This window comes from Chiroxiphia lanceolata, chromosome 24 (genome assembly GCF_009829145.1).
Source record: "Chiroxiphia lanceolata isolate bChiLan1 chromosome 24, bChiLan1.pri, whole genome shotgun sequence".
Taxonomy (NCBI): Eukaryota; Metazoa; Chordata; class Aves; order Passeriformes; family Pipridae; genus Chiroxiphia; species Chiroxiphia lanceolata.
In genome coordinates, this window is record NC_045660.1 from 3,362,360 (window position 1) to 3,379,694 (window position 17,335).

At 59.5% G+C, this 17,335-nt stretch overlaps 2 protein-coding genes across 7 annotated transcripts in view; both read right to left on the bottom strand.

Annotated features, from left to right (window-relative positions):
• The window catches only part of PHACTR4 (phosphatase and actin regulator 4), a 64,610-nt gene extending 61,654 nt beyond the window's left edge, over positions 1–2,956 (bottom strand). For 2 of the 4 annotated variants that reach the window (XM_032710272.1, XM_032710277.1), the window contains exons 1-3: positions 2,902–2,939; positions 2,317–2,369; positions 1,767–1,839 (exon numbers count right to left, since the gene is read on the bottom strand). The gene's annotated coding sequence lies outside the window, so the exon portion shown is untranslated. Of the gene's footprint in view, positions 1–1,766; positions 1,840–2,316; positions 2,374–2,901 lie in introns of all 4 variants that reach the window. The other 2 variants (XM_032710273.1, XM_032710275.1) reach the window with 2 other exon arrangements.
• A 4,299-nt stretch (positions 2,957–7,255) lies between these two features.
• SESN2 (sestrin 2) lies at positions 7,256–16,128 on the bottom strand. Of its 3 annotated transcripts, XM_032710151.1 has the most exons (10): positions 15,937–16,128; positions 12,212–12,277; positions 11,275–11,472; positions 10,375–10,557; positions 9,905–10,114; positions 9,006–9,156; positions 8,721–8,836; positions 8,333–8,523; positions 7,720–7,864; positions 7,256–7,638 (listed from the first exon to the last, which is right to left on the bottom strand). In XM_032710151.1, the coding sequence occupies exons 1-10, from the start codon at positions 16,003–16,005 to the stop codon at positions 7,552–7,554; spliced, it is 1,416 nt and encodes a 471-aa protein (XP_032566042.1). In that variant the 5' UTR covers positions 16,006–16,128; the 3' UTR covers positions 7,256–7,551. The 3 variants fall into 3 exon arrangements, with proteins under 3 accessions (XP_032566042.1, XP_032566040.1, XP_032566043.1); XM_032710149.1 differs by having other exon boundaries at positions 7,256–7,864; positions 15,937–16,020; XM_032710152.1 differs by lacking the exons at positions 12,212–12,277; positions 15,937–16,128 and adding an exon at positions 11,599–11,761 and having other exon boundaries at positions 7,256–7,864.
• Positions 16,129–17,335: the final 1,207 nt, after the last annotated feature.

A 17,335-nucleotide genomic window follows, 5' to 3' on the forward strand; every position in this document is an offset into this window, starting at 1 on the left:
GCAGTCTTTTACCTCTGATCCCAAGCCTGTCACTCAGCCACCACCAAACCTCCACATTCAGCTCCTCCTGAGACACAACTCCTCCAGGGCAGAGGGGAAATTAAGGTCAATCACCATTCGTAAAGATTCACGATATTCTGTGTATTTACATGCTGGTTCCTCCCCTGGGAATCTGCCCTTGGATTTGGGGGCACAGTTTGGAAGGGGTTAAACCCCCAGCCAAATGCTGGCTGCTGCATCCCCTGCCTAAAGTGACCCCACTGCAGGGGAAGAGCTGGGAATAGTTATCACCACAGCACTGACAAGTCAGCAAGAGCTACTAATTAACTGATAAAAATAGAACTCTGAAAGGGCTCTTTTCCCCCCCTCGACACACAAAGCCGAGGCCCAACACTGCTGCAGTCTCACATCCATTCCTTTTCCACGGGCTCCAAACTCACCAGCAAAATAATAAAAGCATTCTCACACTCTCAAAGATCCCCCCACATGGCATTTGTAGGCAGAAAAATCCCAGCTAAACAGAATTAGGGGACTGGTTCTGCAGGACAGGGAGCCTTCTCTTCGCCCTGCACACCCCCACTCCCACCTTAATGGGAGCAGGAACAAGGTGACAGCCTTGCCCCCTCGCACTCCCTGCAGCCCAGAGTTCTGGTTTTGCCTGAAAAATGAGATGTTTTGAGGGAGATCCAGGTGATCCCAAGGATATCTGGAGCTTCTTTGCCGCACAGCATCACTGGGACCAGCGAGAAAAGCCCAGTTTTGCTCTAAGCCCCCCCCTCTCCCACTCCCTGCCAGACCCAGGTTTTGTACAGCTTGTAACTGAATATTCATCACCAACTAATAAACCTGCAGGAACCGCAGTCTCAGCGATTTTTAATCCATATAATGCCCCAACACATGCCAAACACAATGAAATTTGATCAAAATAGAAGCCATTTGTTTAAATACAAGCGATTTGGCTCTCAAAACTGTCATCAAATTAAACTGGAAATCAAATTAACCAGTGATTGAATGAAGTAGAGGGCTGCATAATCACAGATCACTGATCCAGCAGCATGAAACCAGAGATGCAATCACATTCCCCTTATTTGTGGCACTGCCCCCTGCTCCCAATGGGATTTCCACCCCATCTCCCAGGACCTGAGGATGCTCTGGGCCTCGGGCACATCTCATTTCTTGGTAAATCCGAAAGGAAAACCTTCCTTGCAAAGCACCCTGTGAGATATTATCAGATAACAGAGTGAAAGGACACGCTGACACACTTGAAACCACCCTGATTTAGGAGAGAACAGCACAGTCATTTCCAGCATTGTTGGGAAGAACGAGTTTAAACCTACTCTGAATGGGAAAACGGTTTGTTGCCATCACTGTCCAAAGTATCAGCTTTAGTTGATGTAACTGTGCCAACCAGGTCCCTCACAAGTGGCCTCATTTTGGCTTTATTTCCCCCCTTTTTTTTTTTGCACTCTCCTCAAAAAGGCATTTAAACCATGTAAATGTACAATTTTAGGTGTTGTCTACTCTTAAAAAGCAATTTGAATTCATTTAGAAGGTCTGACTGAAGAGCAACAGGCATTTCTGAGGAAATCATAGCAGGCAGAGGAATCTGATTTACACTCCCTTGCAGCTTCTACAGCACAAACTAACTCAGCTGAACATCCTTCTTTCAGCACAGAAAACTTCATCCCCCCCCTCCTTCCCTGACTCTGCCCAGGACTTGCTGATGTTCTTCTTTTCCAAAGGCAAACTTCAAGTTCAACACTCACCCCGGCACAATTCCAGCTTTCTTTAAGCAATTACAAGGAGAAGAGAAGGCTCCCAGGAGATCTCACTGCAGCACTTCAAGGAGTGTAAAAAAAGAGAGAGAGTGACTTTTTGCACAGGCAGAAGGAGATAGGACAAGGGGGGGGGGGAGAACACAGTTTTAAACTAAAATAGGAGAGATTTAGATGGGATATTGGGAAGAAATTCCTCCCTGTGAGGGTGGTGAGGGGATGGAATGGATTTCCCAGAGCTGTGGCTGTCCCATCCCTGGAAGTGTCCAAGGCCAGGTCGGAACAACCTGGGATAGTGGAAGGTTGGCAGGGGGCTGGAATTGGATAATCTTTAAAGTCTCTTCCAACCCAAACCCTCCCACGATGCTGTGACTCCCACTCCTCTTCCTAGCCTTGCGGAGGAAGCAACATTTACACATCCTAAAGTTTGAGAAGTGGAGCTTCATCGTTCATTTCAGCCACAGTGAAGCACCTTCTCCCACTATTCACTCTTTTTTTCCAGTGTCTCAGCCCCAGAGAGGGGCACCGAGCCCTCACCTACCTCCACCTGGGCAAACACAACCCCGCAGCGAGGCACGGAGGTAAATAATTCATCTGCGTGCAAACACAGGGAAAGAACAATTAAGCCCGAAAGCACAGCGGGGACGGTTCGAATTTCAGTCAACATTAAGACGGGGCGGGGGGGGGGGGGGGGAAGATCAAACAAAGAAATACCAGCGGGGCTGCCCGAGAGAGAACTCCGGGGGAAGGGGGGACACTCGCAGCGAGGCACAGGAGGGATGAACGAACACCCCGGCTTTGAGCGGGGTCCCAGCCCGGACCTTCGGGAGGGGCTCGCGAATTGTCACAGCGGCGCACAGCGACTGAAACTCCGCTTGTGGGGCTCAGGGCAGGTTTAGGGCCGGTTTAGGGGGTGGCTTTGAATCAGACGCGGGTTCAAACCCGCGGGGTTTGAGCCCCGTGTCCCCCGGGTTCCCCTCAATGAGCGCCCCCCCCCGTGCTCCCGCACCCCGCACGGGCCCTTCTCGCCCCCCTCCCCGCTCCTGGAGCGCTGTGCCGGGGTAGGGGGGCTCTGCAGGGCCGGTCCAAGGGTCCCTGGAGCCCCCCGGTCCCCGCCCGCCCTCACCTGCCGCTGCCGCTGCCGCCGCCGCTCCCGGGCCGCCCCGCCGGAAACCGCCGCGGGCCGGGCGCGGGGCATGACGGGAGATGTAGTCCGGGAACGGGGAACGCCCCCTCGGTGGGAGAACACGCCCCCTCGGTGGGAGGACACGCCCCTTGGGAAGGACACGCCCCTTGGGAAGGACACGCCTCTTGGGAAGGACACGCCCCACTCGGTGGGAGGACACGCCTCTTGGGAAAAATACGCCCCTTGGGAGAACACGCCCTCTCGATGAGGACACGCCCCCTGGGGAGGACACGCCCCCCTCGCCGCGGAATGGGGGGGATTGGGGTGGGGGGCGATGGGAGGATTTGGGGTGAGGGTTTGGGGTGACAGGGGTCGTGAGGGGTTGGGGTGGGAGTGTTGGGGTGCTGAGAGGGCTGGGGGGAGGCTTTGGGGTCAAGGGGTAAGGGGGGCTGTGGGGTTTGGGGTAGGGGGTGATGGGGTGCTGTGAAGGTTGGGGTTGAGGGTGACGGGGGCTGTAGGGCTTTGGGGTGAGGGGGGATAGGAGCGCGGGGTGAGGCTTTGGGTTTGCGGAGGAGGGAGACTGTGAGGGTTTGGGGTAGGGGATGCTGGAGGGTTTGGAGTGAGGCTTTGGGGTCAGGGGGTGATAGAGGTCACGGGGGCTTGGGGTGCAGGGTGATGGGGTGCTGAGGGGGCGGGGATGAGGCTTTGGCGTTAGGGTTTACCCACGGAAGCTTGAGATGGCTCTCTGGGTTACCTGGGAGGTGGATTTAGCCCTTTGCACCCCGGCAAGGGAACTCTCACCCCCAAAACCCCAGTGTTCCGGGGGGAGTCAGCTGACACGACCCCACACCCCCCCACAACCTGGGCTAGTGGCTGGCGTCCCTGCCCAGGGCAGGGGGTGGAACGAGATGGGCTTTAAGGTCCCTTCCAACCCAACCCATCCTGGGATTCTGCGGTTCCAGCCTTTGGAGCAGGAACTCGGGGCAGGTTCCAGCGGTCGGTCCGTAGCTCCTGCCGGTCCCCAGCGAGCGGCGCTGCCGGGCCGGGAAAGCCGGGAACCGGCGGGGAGGGGACGCGCCCGCCCACGTTCAGCCCCCTCGGGGGTGGTTCGGGCTGTAAATCCGGGCTGCGCTGCCCGTTCGTCCCCTCCATCGCCCCGGCATGGGTTGGGGACCCCCTTGCACCCAGCGGGCGCTGTGGCAGAGCTGGGGGTGCGGGGTGACACCCCGAACCCCGGGGACAGCAGCTCGGGGACACATCGCTGCTCCCAGCCCTTCCCTGGCTGCTTCCCAAGGACTAAAACGCTCCAGCGGCCATTTGAGGTGCCCGGAGCCCGCAGTTCCCCCGGGATAAGCCCGATTTATCCCCAGCGAGGGCAGGGACTCAATGGCCCGGTTGACACCCCCTTAAATCGTCACCCTAAATCCAAAGCAAGCGGCTTTTTACCTGCGGAGGGCTCGGAGCTTACGGACCCCCCACCCTGCCGGGCTCTCCCACTGTGTCCCTGAGGACAGAGCTCCTTTTGGAGGGGCTTGTGGGGGGTCCTTGGCTCCCAGGCCCCCCCGGGACGGCTCCTGGCACTGCAGGAGGTGCCCACCGAGGGGTGGGTTACGCAAGGGCTGGCATGGGGCACGGAGGGTGCCAGGGGATATTTTGGGCTCCAGGGGCAGGACACATTCTGTTCCCGTGAGCTCAGCCAGTGATGGGGGCCGGTCCCTTCCCACCCACTGCCCCACAGAACCCTCACGGGGGTCCCTGGGTGGCTCCAGGGCTGCACTGGGAGCACTGGGGGCTCAGCTCCATCACAGCCTGAGGTGGCCGTGGCAGAGGCTTTGCAGAGCTTGAGGAGCTGCTTTGTTTTCAGCCTGGATTTATCCCCTCCCATGGCAGAGGGTTGGAACGAGATGATGTTTAATGTCCCTTCCAATCTGAACCATTCCATGGTTCTATGATTATCCATCTCCTGCCCGTGCAGTGGATCCAGGTACCCACTTGCATCCGTAGGGAAACGAGCTGCCAACACTCAGGGCATGGATATTCCTCCTCATCTCCAGCCCCACATGAACCCCTGCACCCCTGAGGGCAGCCCAGCCCCAGTAATGCCCATTTCCCAAAGCATTTTGGGCTCCATCAACCTTAAAGTGCTCACTCAGCACAGATTATTATTATTATTATTATTGTTGTTATTATCATTATTATTATTTCCTGTTGCTTTCCTGTGTGATAAACACTGCTAACACATGTTTTTAAATTGGGGGCAACTGTGGTGGAACACAAAAATTGCATTCACTAGGATCATAACTATCAGCTACAGGTGGGGAGATTATTAATACACCTTCTGCCCTGCAAGACAACAGTGAAAGCTGCTGATAAATTATATATATATATATGTAGGTAAATTGCAGGCCTTGGTTATGCACAGGGTAAAGGATTTATTGGTTTATAATTGTGGCCAGCTGAAAAAACTGATTTCATCAGACACATTGTGGTGAAAGTGCAGCAAAAAAAAAAAAAGAGGTTTTATCTTTTTTTTTTTTTGACAGCTCAGCCCTTCCCAGCGAGGCTTTGTGACCAGAAACAGCACCTTCAGTCAAGGATCTCTTCCATTTGAACAAAATATTTGGGATGCCTCAAAGAGAGCCAGGAGGCTGCAGGAAAATTCCTCCTTGGACAGAATGTCTTTGTTGCCTTGACCCTTTTCTACAGCTTGTCTTTGGTCCTCTGAGCTGTTTCAGTTCCCTAAAAGATGACATTTTCCTCACTTCTTTGGAAAAACCAACACACAAATTCTCCAGCTGCTCCAGGGCACTGAGACCCCATGGCCAGAACCCCCATATATGTGGCAGAAAAGCCACTAGTGCTAAAAAAACCCCCTCAAAACGCCCTAAAAATCGTGCCAGCCTCACTTAAAAATAAGCTCAAGGTTGCCATTCCCAGCATCTTTGGGGAATAACCCCAAGGTTATGTGACAGGGGGCTGTCACCCTGGCAGGTCCCCAGACACTTCCATGTCCCCACAGAGTGTTGTTTGGTGTTAGAGGGTGACACCCTAAAAATACAGCACTTTTTGGGGAGGGGTTTTGTCCTCTCCAGCAGGAACTTTGGCCCAGCCAGCAGCGCTCAGGGAGCCCCATCCTCCTGCCTCAGCTTCCCCAGGGCCCCTGAGCTGCCCCCAAACCTCTTTCCCTCGGTGCAGACAGAGGCTCTGCCCTGTAAAATCCCCAGTGACCCCCTTCCAGCCCTGCTGCCCCCCCGTCCCTGCTCAGAGGTGGGTCCAGAGGGTCTCTGGATGCAGAGCCAGGATCCAGCTCCTCAGGCACACAAGGATCCACCTCGGCCTGCAGGGCTGGCCCCTCCTCAGGGATCTTATCAGCAGCTTCCAGGGGCTGCTGCCCACGCCCTGATAATTGCCTGGCTCCCCAGCACAGGGTTGGTGTGTCCCCAGTGCTGCTCCACCCCCCCCAGAACCATCCCAGCAGCAGGATCACACATCCCATGGAAAACCCACAGTGGGACGACTGTCGTGCCCCAGATCCCGACTTCCCAGGAGGGTGTTACATCCAGAAACGGGTGGGAACAATCACCACAAGGAGGGGGGACTGGAGTCAAACCCACTCCCCTCAAGAAAATCGGGAGTGCTCAGACCCCCCATCTTCCCCCTTGGACAACCCAGGGATGCTCCCAAACACTTCCAGAGCAGCAGGATCCCACCCACCCACCTCCCCCCAGTTCCATACAGGATCAGCCCCTGGGCTGAGCAAGGGGAAGGGGAAGAAGGAGAAAGGATAAAAAAACCCCCTAAAAATATAAATTGAAAATAAAAACCAACAACTTTATTTTTTCGAACAAGATCCGTAGCAAAGTCACAGGGGCATTTCCATGCCCAGTCAGAAGTAAATACACCCAAAAAAATATAGAAATAACTTAACTGGAGGTATGATTAAACAGCCAAACCAAGGGTGGTGGTGCTGCTGGCCCTGGATCCTGCTCCAGCAGAGCCAGGAGTGGGGACTTTCCCAAAACAGACACCTCCCTGGCGACCTGCGCCTCTGGGAATGCTCTGGCACATCTGGATAAAGCCATGGTCACTCCATCACCCTCAGAGCAGGAGGGAGCCCCGTGTCCCAGCACAGCTCCCCACCTCAGCCCCTCAAACTGGGGCAGTGGAGATGTGCAAGAAAAGGTGTAAAACACCCCACGGGCACTTCTCCCCTCACCCTGCTCCTGGCCCTGGCACCCAAGGTAAAGGCACAACGAGACCCCAAAAAGCAGGAGTGAAGCCCTCTGGCCCTCTCTGGCAGGGGGACAGTCCTCTGGCACTAGGATGTGTCACACAGCGGTGTGACACCAGCACTGCTCCCACAGACACCCGAGTTTGGCTTCCTTCAGGCTCACCCCAAAAAGGCACAGAGCAGTGGGGCACCCCCAGCTCTGCCAGGGCAGCACAACAGGCTCTTCCCACCACTTCTTAGGGATCCCCTTCCCTGGGAGAACGAACGGGGAAGCCCCAAAAACTTTCCTTCCCCGGCTCCCTTCGGCAGGGAGATAACATTGCAGGCTCACTGGAACAGGGTGGCAGCTCCCCCCTGGCCTGTCCCCCACCCGTGGGGCCCGTGGGGCAGGAGGAGGAGGAGGAGGGAGCAGAGCAGGGTCAGGTCATGTAGCGGGTGACGGCGCGGAGGGCGTAGAGCAGAGCCGCCTGCATCCGGGCCTCCAGCAGGAGCAGGTTGATGTGCACCTGAGGGGAGAGAGGGGGGTCAGGGGGTGGGATCAGCACCCCCAAACACCCCCCCCAGCAGGGGCAGGGAGGGGGCGGCACCTTCTCCGAGTGTTTGAAGTGCCTCCAGAACTGGGTGTAGATCTGCTTGGTCGTCTTCTCCGGGTAACAAGCCACTGTCTTGATGTAGATCTTCAGGTTGCGCTCCAGGAGCTGGTTCACCTCCCCGTAGTCGTAGTCGTCGTAGCTGGGGGGAGAGGGGACAGTGTGTTCTTCAGCCACAACCTCTGTGCACTCACAGAATCCCAAAATAGTTTGTGTTGGAAGGGATATTAAAGCCCATCTTGTTCTACCCCCTGCCACGGGCAGGGACACCTTCCACTAGCCCAGGTTGCTCCAAGCCCCGTCCAGCCTGGCTTTGGACACTTCCAGGGATGAGGAGCCCACAGCCAGGGATGGAGAGTCCACCACCTCTCTGGGCAACCTGTGCCAGGGCCTCACTTCCCTCATCACAGAGAATTTTGTGCCTCCCTTATGATAAAAATTTATTCCCAAACTGCCACCCCCGGGGTCCTTCTGGACCTCAGCCGAGCCCCACAACAGCACCATTTTCCCTTAGCCAAGCAACAACCTGACCAAGACCAAGTCACTGGAGCCACTCCCGGGCTCTTCCCGAGGCGGAGAACAGGCTCCAGGCCAGGTTTTGGGGACCTACCGGATGCCGAAGACGCAGTGGACGTAGTTCCAGATGGCCCTGCGGAGCATGGAGGTGTCCACCCCGCAGTGCATGGCGATGGTGTTGTAGGTCAGGTTATAAACCACCTGGAACTTCTCGTCCAGCAGCTGCCCCACGTCCGGGTACAGGCGGTTGATCAGCGAGAAGCCGTGGTCCTCCCACGTGTAATCCTGGGGGATTGGGGATGTTGGGGTGTCGGGGGGGTCTCCCCCCCCCTAAGTTGGCCCCACAACTCTCAGCATCTCGCTCAGCTCCAGCCCTTCACCCACCCAGCTGCTCCCACCACCCTGGGAACGTCCCCCCTGTCCTCCCCAGGGCAAGACAAGCAGGAGCTGCCCTCCCTCCCCTCCCAGCACCCCCCTCTCACCTGAGCATGGAAGGTGGGGGGGGCCTGCTCCCCCCTCCGTGTGAAGTCCTTGTAGCCGAACTCGGGGTCCTCCACGAAGCAGCGGACGTGGGACTGCAGGGAGGGGTCCAAAATATCTGCAAGGCACCACCAGGGCGGCCGGGAGTGATGTGGTGGGACCCCAGACAGAGCCAGCCCTGCACTGAGGGGCTGATCCTGCTCTCCCAGGCAGATTCTGGCCCTTCCCCCTTCCCCTGGCCCACAGGGACCCCCTCCCCAGCCAGGTGCCCCCCTGCACCTCCTCACCTGAGGGAGGGACCAGCAAACTCTCCGTCTTTTCCAGCTCGAAGCGCGTCTCCATCTCCTCCTGTGTGACACCCTCCTCCTCCTGCTGGTTTTCCTGCAGCAGCTTCATCCTCTCCATCAGCATCTCCACCTCCTGCATGGCGTCCTTGCCCTGGGGGGAGCACAGGGCAGGGTCAACCCTTCCTCTGCTCGAGCAGAGGGGCCCCCAAAACCAGCTCTGCTGGCACTTGGAGCAGCCTCAGGGCTGCTGCAAAGAGCATTTGCCTCTGGGTTTGTCCTGCCCAGACCTCAAGCAGCTCCCACGCTCCATCCCCAGGACTGGGAGGAGAGGGAAGCCCTGCAGAGGATGAGGTTGATACTGCACAGCCCTAAAGCATTTGCTGTTCCCAACAAAAGGCCACGGAGATGCTCCAAGGGCTGGAGCACCTCGACAATGGAGACAGGCTGGAGAGCTGGGGGTGTTCACGTGGAGAGGAGAAGGCTCCAGGGAGACCTGAGAGCCCATTCCGGGGACTAAAGGGGCTCCGGGAGAGCTGGAGAAGGACTGGGGACAAGGGATGGGGGGGCAGGACACAGGGAATGGCTTCCCACTGTCAAAGCACAGGGTTAGATGGGATATTGGGAAGAAATTCCTCCCTGTGAGGGGGGTGAAGCCCTGGCCCAGGTTGCCCAGAGAAGCTGTGGCTGCCCCATCCCTGGAAGTGTCCAAGGCCAGGTTGGACGGGGCTTGGAGCAACCTGGGCTATGGAAGGTGTCCCTGCCCATGGCAGGGGGGGGAACAGGATGAGCTTTAAGGTCTCTCCCAACCCAAACCATTCTGGGATTCCCAGGAGAAGCTGCATAAAGCACCCAGTACCCCACCACGCCCTCCCACCCCTGCAAGGCAAAGCCCCCCTTACCCCAGAGCCCCCCATGCTGTCCTCAGAGCCAGGGCTGCTGTCACTGTGGGGTGAGGGGGCCCAGCAGCCGTTCCCCCCATCCTGGTCCCCCTCGGGTTTGATGCCGCAGCCGAAGACGAAGGAGGCGAGCGAGTGGTAGTGGGTGAGGAGCACCAGGGCCTGCACCAGCTCTGCCAGCGACCAGCTGTCCTCCCCGGGCTTCAGCAGAGCCTGCAAGGCACAGGGAGGGTTGGAGAGACCCCCCCAGCTTCCCCACGGAACCCCCCACCCCAGCCCAGGGCCAGGCAGACCCAGGGCAGGGACACAGCAGCGTGTTTGGGATGTGCCTCCTCCACAGACCCGTGGAGGTGACTCAGCCCTGAAAGGGTTAAACCTGGGGGTGGGTGCAAGCAGGGCTGTGGCCCCCGGGGTCAGCCCCCCCCGGACAGTGTGTTTTGGGGGTGATTTGTGCCAGCAGCACCAGCCCTCACCTCGATGTGCTCCTTGGTGACGAGCCAGGGCCGGTGCGCCAGCAGCTTGTTGATCTCGTTGAGGTTGCGGAGCTTTTGGGGGGCACAGTGCAGCCCCTGCAGCCAGGCAGGGCTGCCCCCCACCTGCAGGAACTCCCCCATGTGCAGTCTCACCAGGTAGGAGCACTGGTGCCGGGCTGCTGCCTGCGGGAGAGCCGGGAGTCACCCCCAGCACCGGCCAGGGCCCCCCGACCCTGAGACAAACCCTTGGAGAAGCCAAGGCAGGGACACCCCCCCCACATCCCTTCTGGAGGGTTTTCCCCTGGAATATGAGTCCAGACAGGGAGGTCTGACCCCCCTCATCAATGCCAGTCCCCAGAGGCTCTGGAGGGAGGGTGTTGGGGAACCCTGGGTGGGCACCAACTCCAAAAGGGTTCATAAACCTTTGGGACACCCCAGATCAGGGGGGTCCAACTGGGGGGGTCTCAGATGCCTTCCTGCAGCAGTGCTGGGACCCCACCTTAAGCCCCTGGGACCCCAGATCAGAGAGGGGCTCATCTTTGGGGTCCCAAATACCTTCCTGCCTCCTGAGCAGTGGTGCTGGGACCCCACCAGGGGAGGTTTTCTCCCTCCACCATCAGTGCCAGTCCCCAGGGGCTCTGGAAGGGAGGGTGCTGGGGTACCTGGGTGGGCACCAACCTTAAAGGGGCTTCCAAGGCTTTGGGACCTGAGATCAGAGGGGGCCCAATGGTGGGGTCCCAAATGCCTTCCTACAGCAGCGCTGAGACCCCACTTTAACCCCCTAGGACCCCAGATCAGAGAGGGGCTCATCTCTGAGATCCCAAATCCCTTCCTGCCTCCCGAGCAGCAGCGCTGGGACCCCCCAGAGCCCACTGTGACCCCCAGGCCCCCCCTGCTCACCATGATGGCGATGTAGTGGCGCTTGTGGTAGGGCAGGGGCCCGTCCATGCGCAGCAGGAGGTACTGGGTCTTCCAGAAGCTGCTGAGGTACTGGGGGTGCAGCCCCATGACCATGGCGACGTGGTCCACCCTCCCCGCCGACACGAAGGCCTCGATGAGGAGCTGGCGCAGGCCGCTCTCCGCTCCTTCCCGCGGGATCTGTGGGATGCAGGGAGCAGGGAAGGGCTGTGAGATGCAGCCCCTCGCTCCTTCCACCCCCACAACCTCAAGGGAGACCCTACCCCCCCAGCGAGCAGCACCCATCCCCTCGCAGCAGATCCTCACCCCGGTGGGAGCTCCCTGCCTCCGGAATGGGCACCGCCGGTGGCTCCCGGCGCCCGAATCCCCCTTCCCATTCCCAGGGGGCTGGGGGTGTCCAGGGGTGTCCATGCTGGCTCCTGTGTGGCTCAGCCTGTGGGTTGGGTTGTTTATTTGGGCACTGGAGGGCAGGAGCTGGGGCTCAGCCCCCCCGGCACGGTGACGACACCGATATCTCTGCCCGGGGAGGGACCATCTGAGACACCCTCGGTGGGAGCTGAGATAGGGCTGAGGGTGCCTCGGGGATTTTGGGATAGAGTTTTTCTTCTGGGGAGGGGCAGGGCAGGGGTGGGCAGGACCTTTGCCTGTCAGGGGAAGGACATTTGTGTCTGGATGAGTGGGGAAACCGAGGCACGGGCAGGGCAGGAAAACACCCGGGTGACAACACAACCCTCCCAAACTATACCCCCCCCACTGCCATGGGGACACCCCCGGGCTGGCTGACCCTTCCCCAGCATCCCAGCCCCACCAGGCACTAGGAATTGGGGTGGGGTGTGGGAATCCCCCCTGACCCCCCACCCAGGGCAGGGAGGGGGGAAGGAGCCCCCTCCCCACCCCAGCACAGCCCCACAGCTCTCACCTCTGCCAGGGGGATGAAGGCACTGGGGCCCTTCACCAGCTCCCGGGGGACCTTGATCCCTGTTTCCTGGGGAGGAAGGAGCAGCCGGGAGTCACCGGAGCCACCGAGTGTCCCCGTCGGTGTCACAGGAAGGGGTGACTCAGGCAGCCACCCCGCTGGGGCCACTGGCCCTCGCCCCCACAGCCCTTACGTCAGGCTGGCAGTGCCTGATGAAACCCGGCGGGGACGTTGCTCCGCTCCCGGAGGTGCGTGTGACACAGCGGGACACGGGGCAGGACGGCGGTGACACCGCCCCCTCCTTGGGAAAACAGGGAAAAACAGGGAAAAACAGGGAGCGAGGGTCCGGCAGGATGGCAGAGGGGGACAGGAGCGGCACCAGGCACTGTGGTGGCAATCCCCAGCACAACCACGGTCCCTCTGACCCCACCCGGGCACAAAATATCCCTGAACATCACTAGGTTCCCCCCTTCCCCAAATCCATTCACACAGTTAATCCAGAAACGAGCCCCGCCCCTCACAGGGGCTTTCCACGCTCCAAGCACAGGGTTTAGGTCCTTTCTGCCCCCCCTCCTGCTCAAACACCCCCCCTCCTTCCATCTCCCAAGGGAAAAGCAAGTTCTCCATGCCATGTTTTCTCCAAACACCCATTTCCCTCCTCTCTGCCGGCTGTCCCCAGTCAGGGAGCACACGGGGACAGTGACACAAACAGCCCCAAAACAGGACAGAGACACGGAAGCAGCAGCAGGAGGGACACAGCAGCTTCCCCCAGCCCACCCTCTGGATACAGGTCCTGCCACGGAGAAGGTGCTCAGGAATCCTCTCCAGCCGGTGAAGAACCACCCTCCTCTTCCCCTTCCCTGCAGAAATCCCCCGGCCCCTCCAGCAGCAGGAGCTGGGTGTGGCCCCATGAGGGTACGAGCTGTTCCCAAGCACCTCCACGGGATGTTTGAATGGGATCCCAACACCAACCCAGAGGCTGGATCTGCCCACCCAGGGTCTCACCTCACCCTGGGATGCCCAAGACCACCCTGCTCCATCCCATGGTCCCCCCAGCACATCCAGGGAGGAGCAGTGCCGCAGAGAACTGGAGGCAGGAGCTGTGCCCGTGGTGTTGGACACAAAGCTGCCTTGGCCCATCCTGAGGGACACTTCATCCAGTGCCTGCTCCCTGCTCTGGGTTCAGGGAGACCCACACAGGGCAGGCAGTGCCCACTGGTCACCCCACTTGTGCTGCTGGGGACACCCAGGGAACCCTGTCCCAGCCCGGCCAAAGCCACCAAAAGAGGAAAATGAACCCTATCCCAGGCAAAACCAGGACACAGCTGGATCCAGGATGCCACAGCTGGATGCCAGCCCCCAGGACCCAAAAATAAACGATCATCCCCAGCAGGGCACAGGGGGTGCTGCCCCACACCCCTGAGGGCTGGAAAGGGGCAGCCGGGCTCCCACAGCACCCAGTCAGTTCCTGGGTGAACTGGCCAAGCTGCCCACAGGGAGGGATGCCAAGGCACGACCCAAATCCCTCTGGAGTGGCGGGTGCAGCCTGGCACCCTCTCCAGAGGGTGCAGGGAAGGGGTGTGGGATGGCAGGAGGTGACAGGCAGCAGCTGTCACTGTGGCCACGTGCTGCTCATGAGCCGGGCAGCAGGACACGGCCCCGGGATACAGGCAGGGCAAAGCCAGGAGTGCCCACATCCAAGGGCTCCCATGGGATGCTCCCGCCCTGAGTCACCACGGAAGCACTCCAGGGGTCAGCGGGATCGGGTTCCTGCTGCTCCAGGCACTGAGTTGGCTCCGTGCTAACTCAGGGTTTGGGGACAGGAGCTGCTCCAAAAGCTCTGAGAGGATCCCTGGGAAGGGACAGCAACAGCCAGATCCCAGCACAGCAAATCCACGGGACGGCAAATCCACGGGACAGACAGCAGCATTCCAGCCGGCTGGAATTCCAACCCCAACGGCAGGGAGGAGCCGAGGAGCCCGGAGCCAGCCCGAGGCTTTTCGGTGACAGCTCAGGGTGACCTTTGAAGGTGTTTTTAATCATCCCCGTGTTTTGCTGCATTAAGCAATCCCGGGGGTGCTGTGGTTTAACCCTCCCTGTGCCACCTCTGGATAAGGGATCTCCTCCTGCTTCCACTGGTGGGGAATCACATCATGGAATAGTTCAAGTTGGAGAAGCCCCCTAAGATCACTGAGTCCACCCCGGCGCTGCCAAGGCCACCACTAACCCACGTCCCCAAAGTGCCACATCCACACATCTTTTAAATCCCTCCAGGGATGGTGATCCCACCACTTCCCTGGGTAGCTGTGCCAGGGCTGGACAACCCTTGCCATGAGAAATTTTTCCTAACATCCGATCTCGACCTCCCCTGGTACAACTGAAGGCTGTTTCCTGTTATCCCGTCAAACTAAAGGGAAGCTGAGGCACGGACGTGCTGTGCCCTGCACCGGGCACACAACCTGCTCCCAGGCTCCAGCTGGAGGCTCCATGCTCCCAGGCAGAGGGGCTCCGGGGGAAGGAGATAATACCCCAGGAGTGGGAAGATGGGTGTGCTGAGCACTAATCCCCCCTCCCCACACTGGTGCCAGTGCTTAGTCGGGTGTGGGGAAACCATCCCTTATCAGATGAGGTTAAACAAACACCATCACCTGAACACAACCGAGGCACCTTCACGGGCAGCGGGGAAGCCCCAGATCCAGGGAATTTCGGTGGTACCTGCCAGACACTGCTGGCCAAGGTCTGGGGCATCCCTGACACCCCCAGCCTCACCCCTGCCTGCTCCAAATTTCAGGCTTTGGCTCATGTCAGGACAAGTGCTGGAGCGACCCCCCTGCTGTTTGTTCCCTGGGGTTTCTCCCACCCACCGTCCCGGCACTCCCAGCCTCCAGCCCGTGTCAGGAGTACCCATCCTGCAGTGACATGGCTGGGGGACCACCAACTCTCCCCTCAGCTGCAGAGCAATCCTGCTGTCCCTGGGGAAACCTGAGGGAAGGGGGAATGCAGGAGCAACAGGGAAAAAATGCGGGTTTTTTGTATTTTTTTTTTTTGGAGAGGGGAAAATAAGTGTTGCAAATAGAGGCAATTCCCAACTTTTCAGGACACTCAGGATGTTGGGCTGACACTGCAGACCGCTCTGGTTGCCTGAGAGGGTCAAGGAGATCATGCAAAGCTCCACGGACACCCCAGTTTTCCACACTGGACTCCAAATGCAAAAGCGATGCCAGACACTTCCAAAATATTTGGGTTAACGGGTCATCAGAGATCCCATAACCGGCCTGGGAACAGCAGCACGAGCCAAACTACAGGACACAACTCCCAGAAGGCCCCCATCCTCCTGCCAGCCCCCCACCACTCCCACCGGCGGGCACATCCCATCACCCCCCGCCTCAGTTTCCCTTTGTCCCCGGTTCTGCCCGGCTCCCACACACATCCCAGCTCCCGGAGGGATCGGCAACACCAAAACTTCCCTGCCCAGCCCTCCAGTGCCCCTCCAGGAGTCTGGAGATGCTCCAGCACCCCCCACCCCCCACTGCCCCACCGTGTCCAGCCTCCCGCATCCCGGCCGGTCTCTCGACGTGTCCCGACTTGTCCCCTCCCTGCAGCCGGCCGGGGGTGGGAGGTGTCCCCGGGCGGGGAAGGGGGGAACAGCAGCGATGCTCAGGGGGACACCCCCAGCCCCTCCCGGGCGCGCTGCCCCCCCGTGTATCCCCCCGGCAGCTCTTCCTTACCTGTCCGCCCCGCCGGGTCCCGCAGCCCCGGTGCTCCTCCAGGGCACACGGCGAGCCGGCCACGAGCATCGCGGCGGGGGGCGGGCGGTGGGGAGACCCCTGGAAACCCCCAAAAGCCCCCCGGACACCCCCGGGTTGCGCAGCGACCCCCGGACCCCGCGCCCGCCCCGGTTACATAGGGCGGGTGGGGACACGCCCCCCGGGCGGCCTCCACCAATGGGAACGCGGGGGCGTGACCACCAAGCACCCGCCGGGCCAATGGTAGCGCAGGGGCGGGGCCAAGGCACAGGCATCAGGTCAACCCGCAGCCGCCAGCGGGAGCTTCCCCCGCCCTCGGGACACTTGAGAGTGTTGGAATTGTCTCCTGCGGGCAAAGGGAAAAGAAAACTGGTGGAAAACCCCCTCTGCTCCCCACAGTGAGAGCGGAGCTCTCATCTGCAGAGCTGCCTCCGGCCCCGTGGACCAGCATCAGATTGACCTGGAGCTGCTGGAACAATTCCAGAGGAGGACACGGAGATGCTCCGAGGGCTGGAGCCCCTCCGCTCTGGAGCCAGGCTGGGAGAGCTGGGGGGGTTCACCTAGAGAAGAGAAGGCTCCAGGGAGAGCTGAGAGCCCCTTGCAGGGCCTAAAGGGGCTCCAGGAGAGCTGGAGAGGGACTGGGGACAAGGGATGGAGGGACAGGACACAGGGAATGGCTTCCCACTGCCAGAGGGCAGGGACAGACGGGATATTGGGAAGGAATTGTTCCCTGTGAGGATGGGGAGGCCCTGGCACAGGTTGCCCAGAGAAGCTGTGGCTGCCCCTGGATCCCTGGAAGTGTCCAAGGCCAGGCTGGATGGGGCTTGGAGCAACCTGGGCTAGTGGAAGTTGTCCCTGCCCATGGGGGCGGAATGAGATGGGCTTTAAGGTCCCTTCCAACCCAAACCACTCTGGGATTCTGTGAAATGGCACATGAGGACCCTGCACACCTTCCCAGGCAGGCTCTATGTCCAAAATTGCTGAGCTGCCCTGTCATAGAATCACAGAATACCCTGAATTGGAAGGGACCCACTAGGGTCATGAAGTTCAACTCCTTGCTCTGCATAGGACAACCCCAAAAATCCCACCTCTGCACACAGAACCATGTTCCCCCTCCAGCCACTCCAATGCTCCCTGCCATGGAACACTTTGATTAACCTCAAGCAGAGGAGCCCCAAGAATTGAGCAGTTTTCCCCTCCCAGTCTCTACAAGGTCCCAGCCCAGCTCTCGTCCCTTTGGATACACACCAAGCTCAATGAAAGAGCTGTAGAGTCCCAGAATGGTTTGGGTTGGAAGGGATCTTAAAGCTCATGTCGTCCCACCCCCCTGCCATGGGCAGGGACACCTCCCACTAGCCCAGGTTGCTGCAACGTGGCTTTG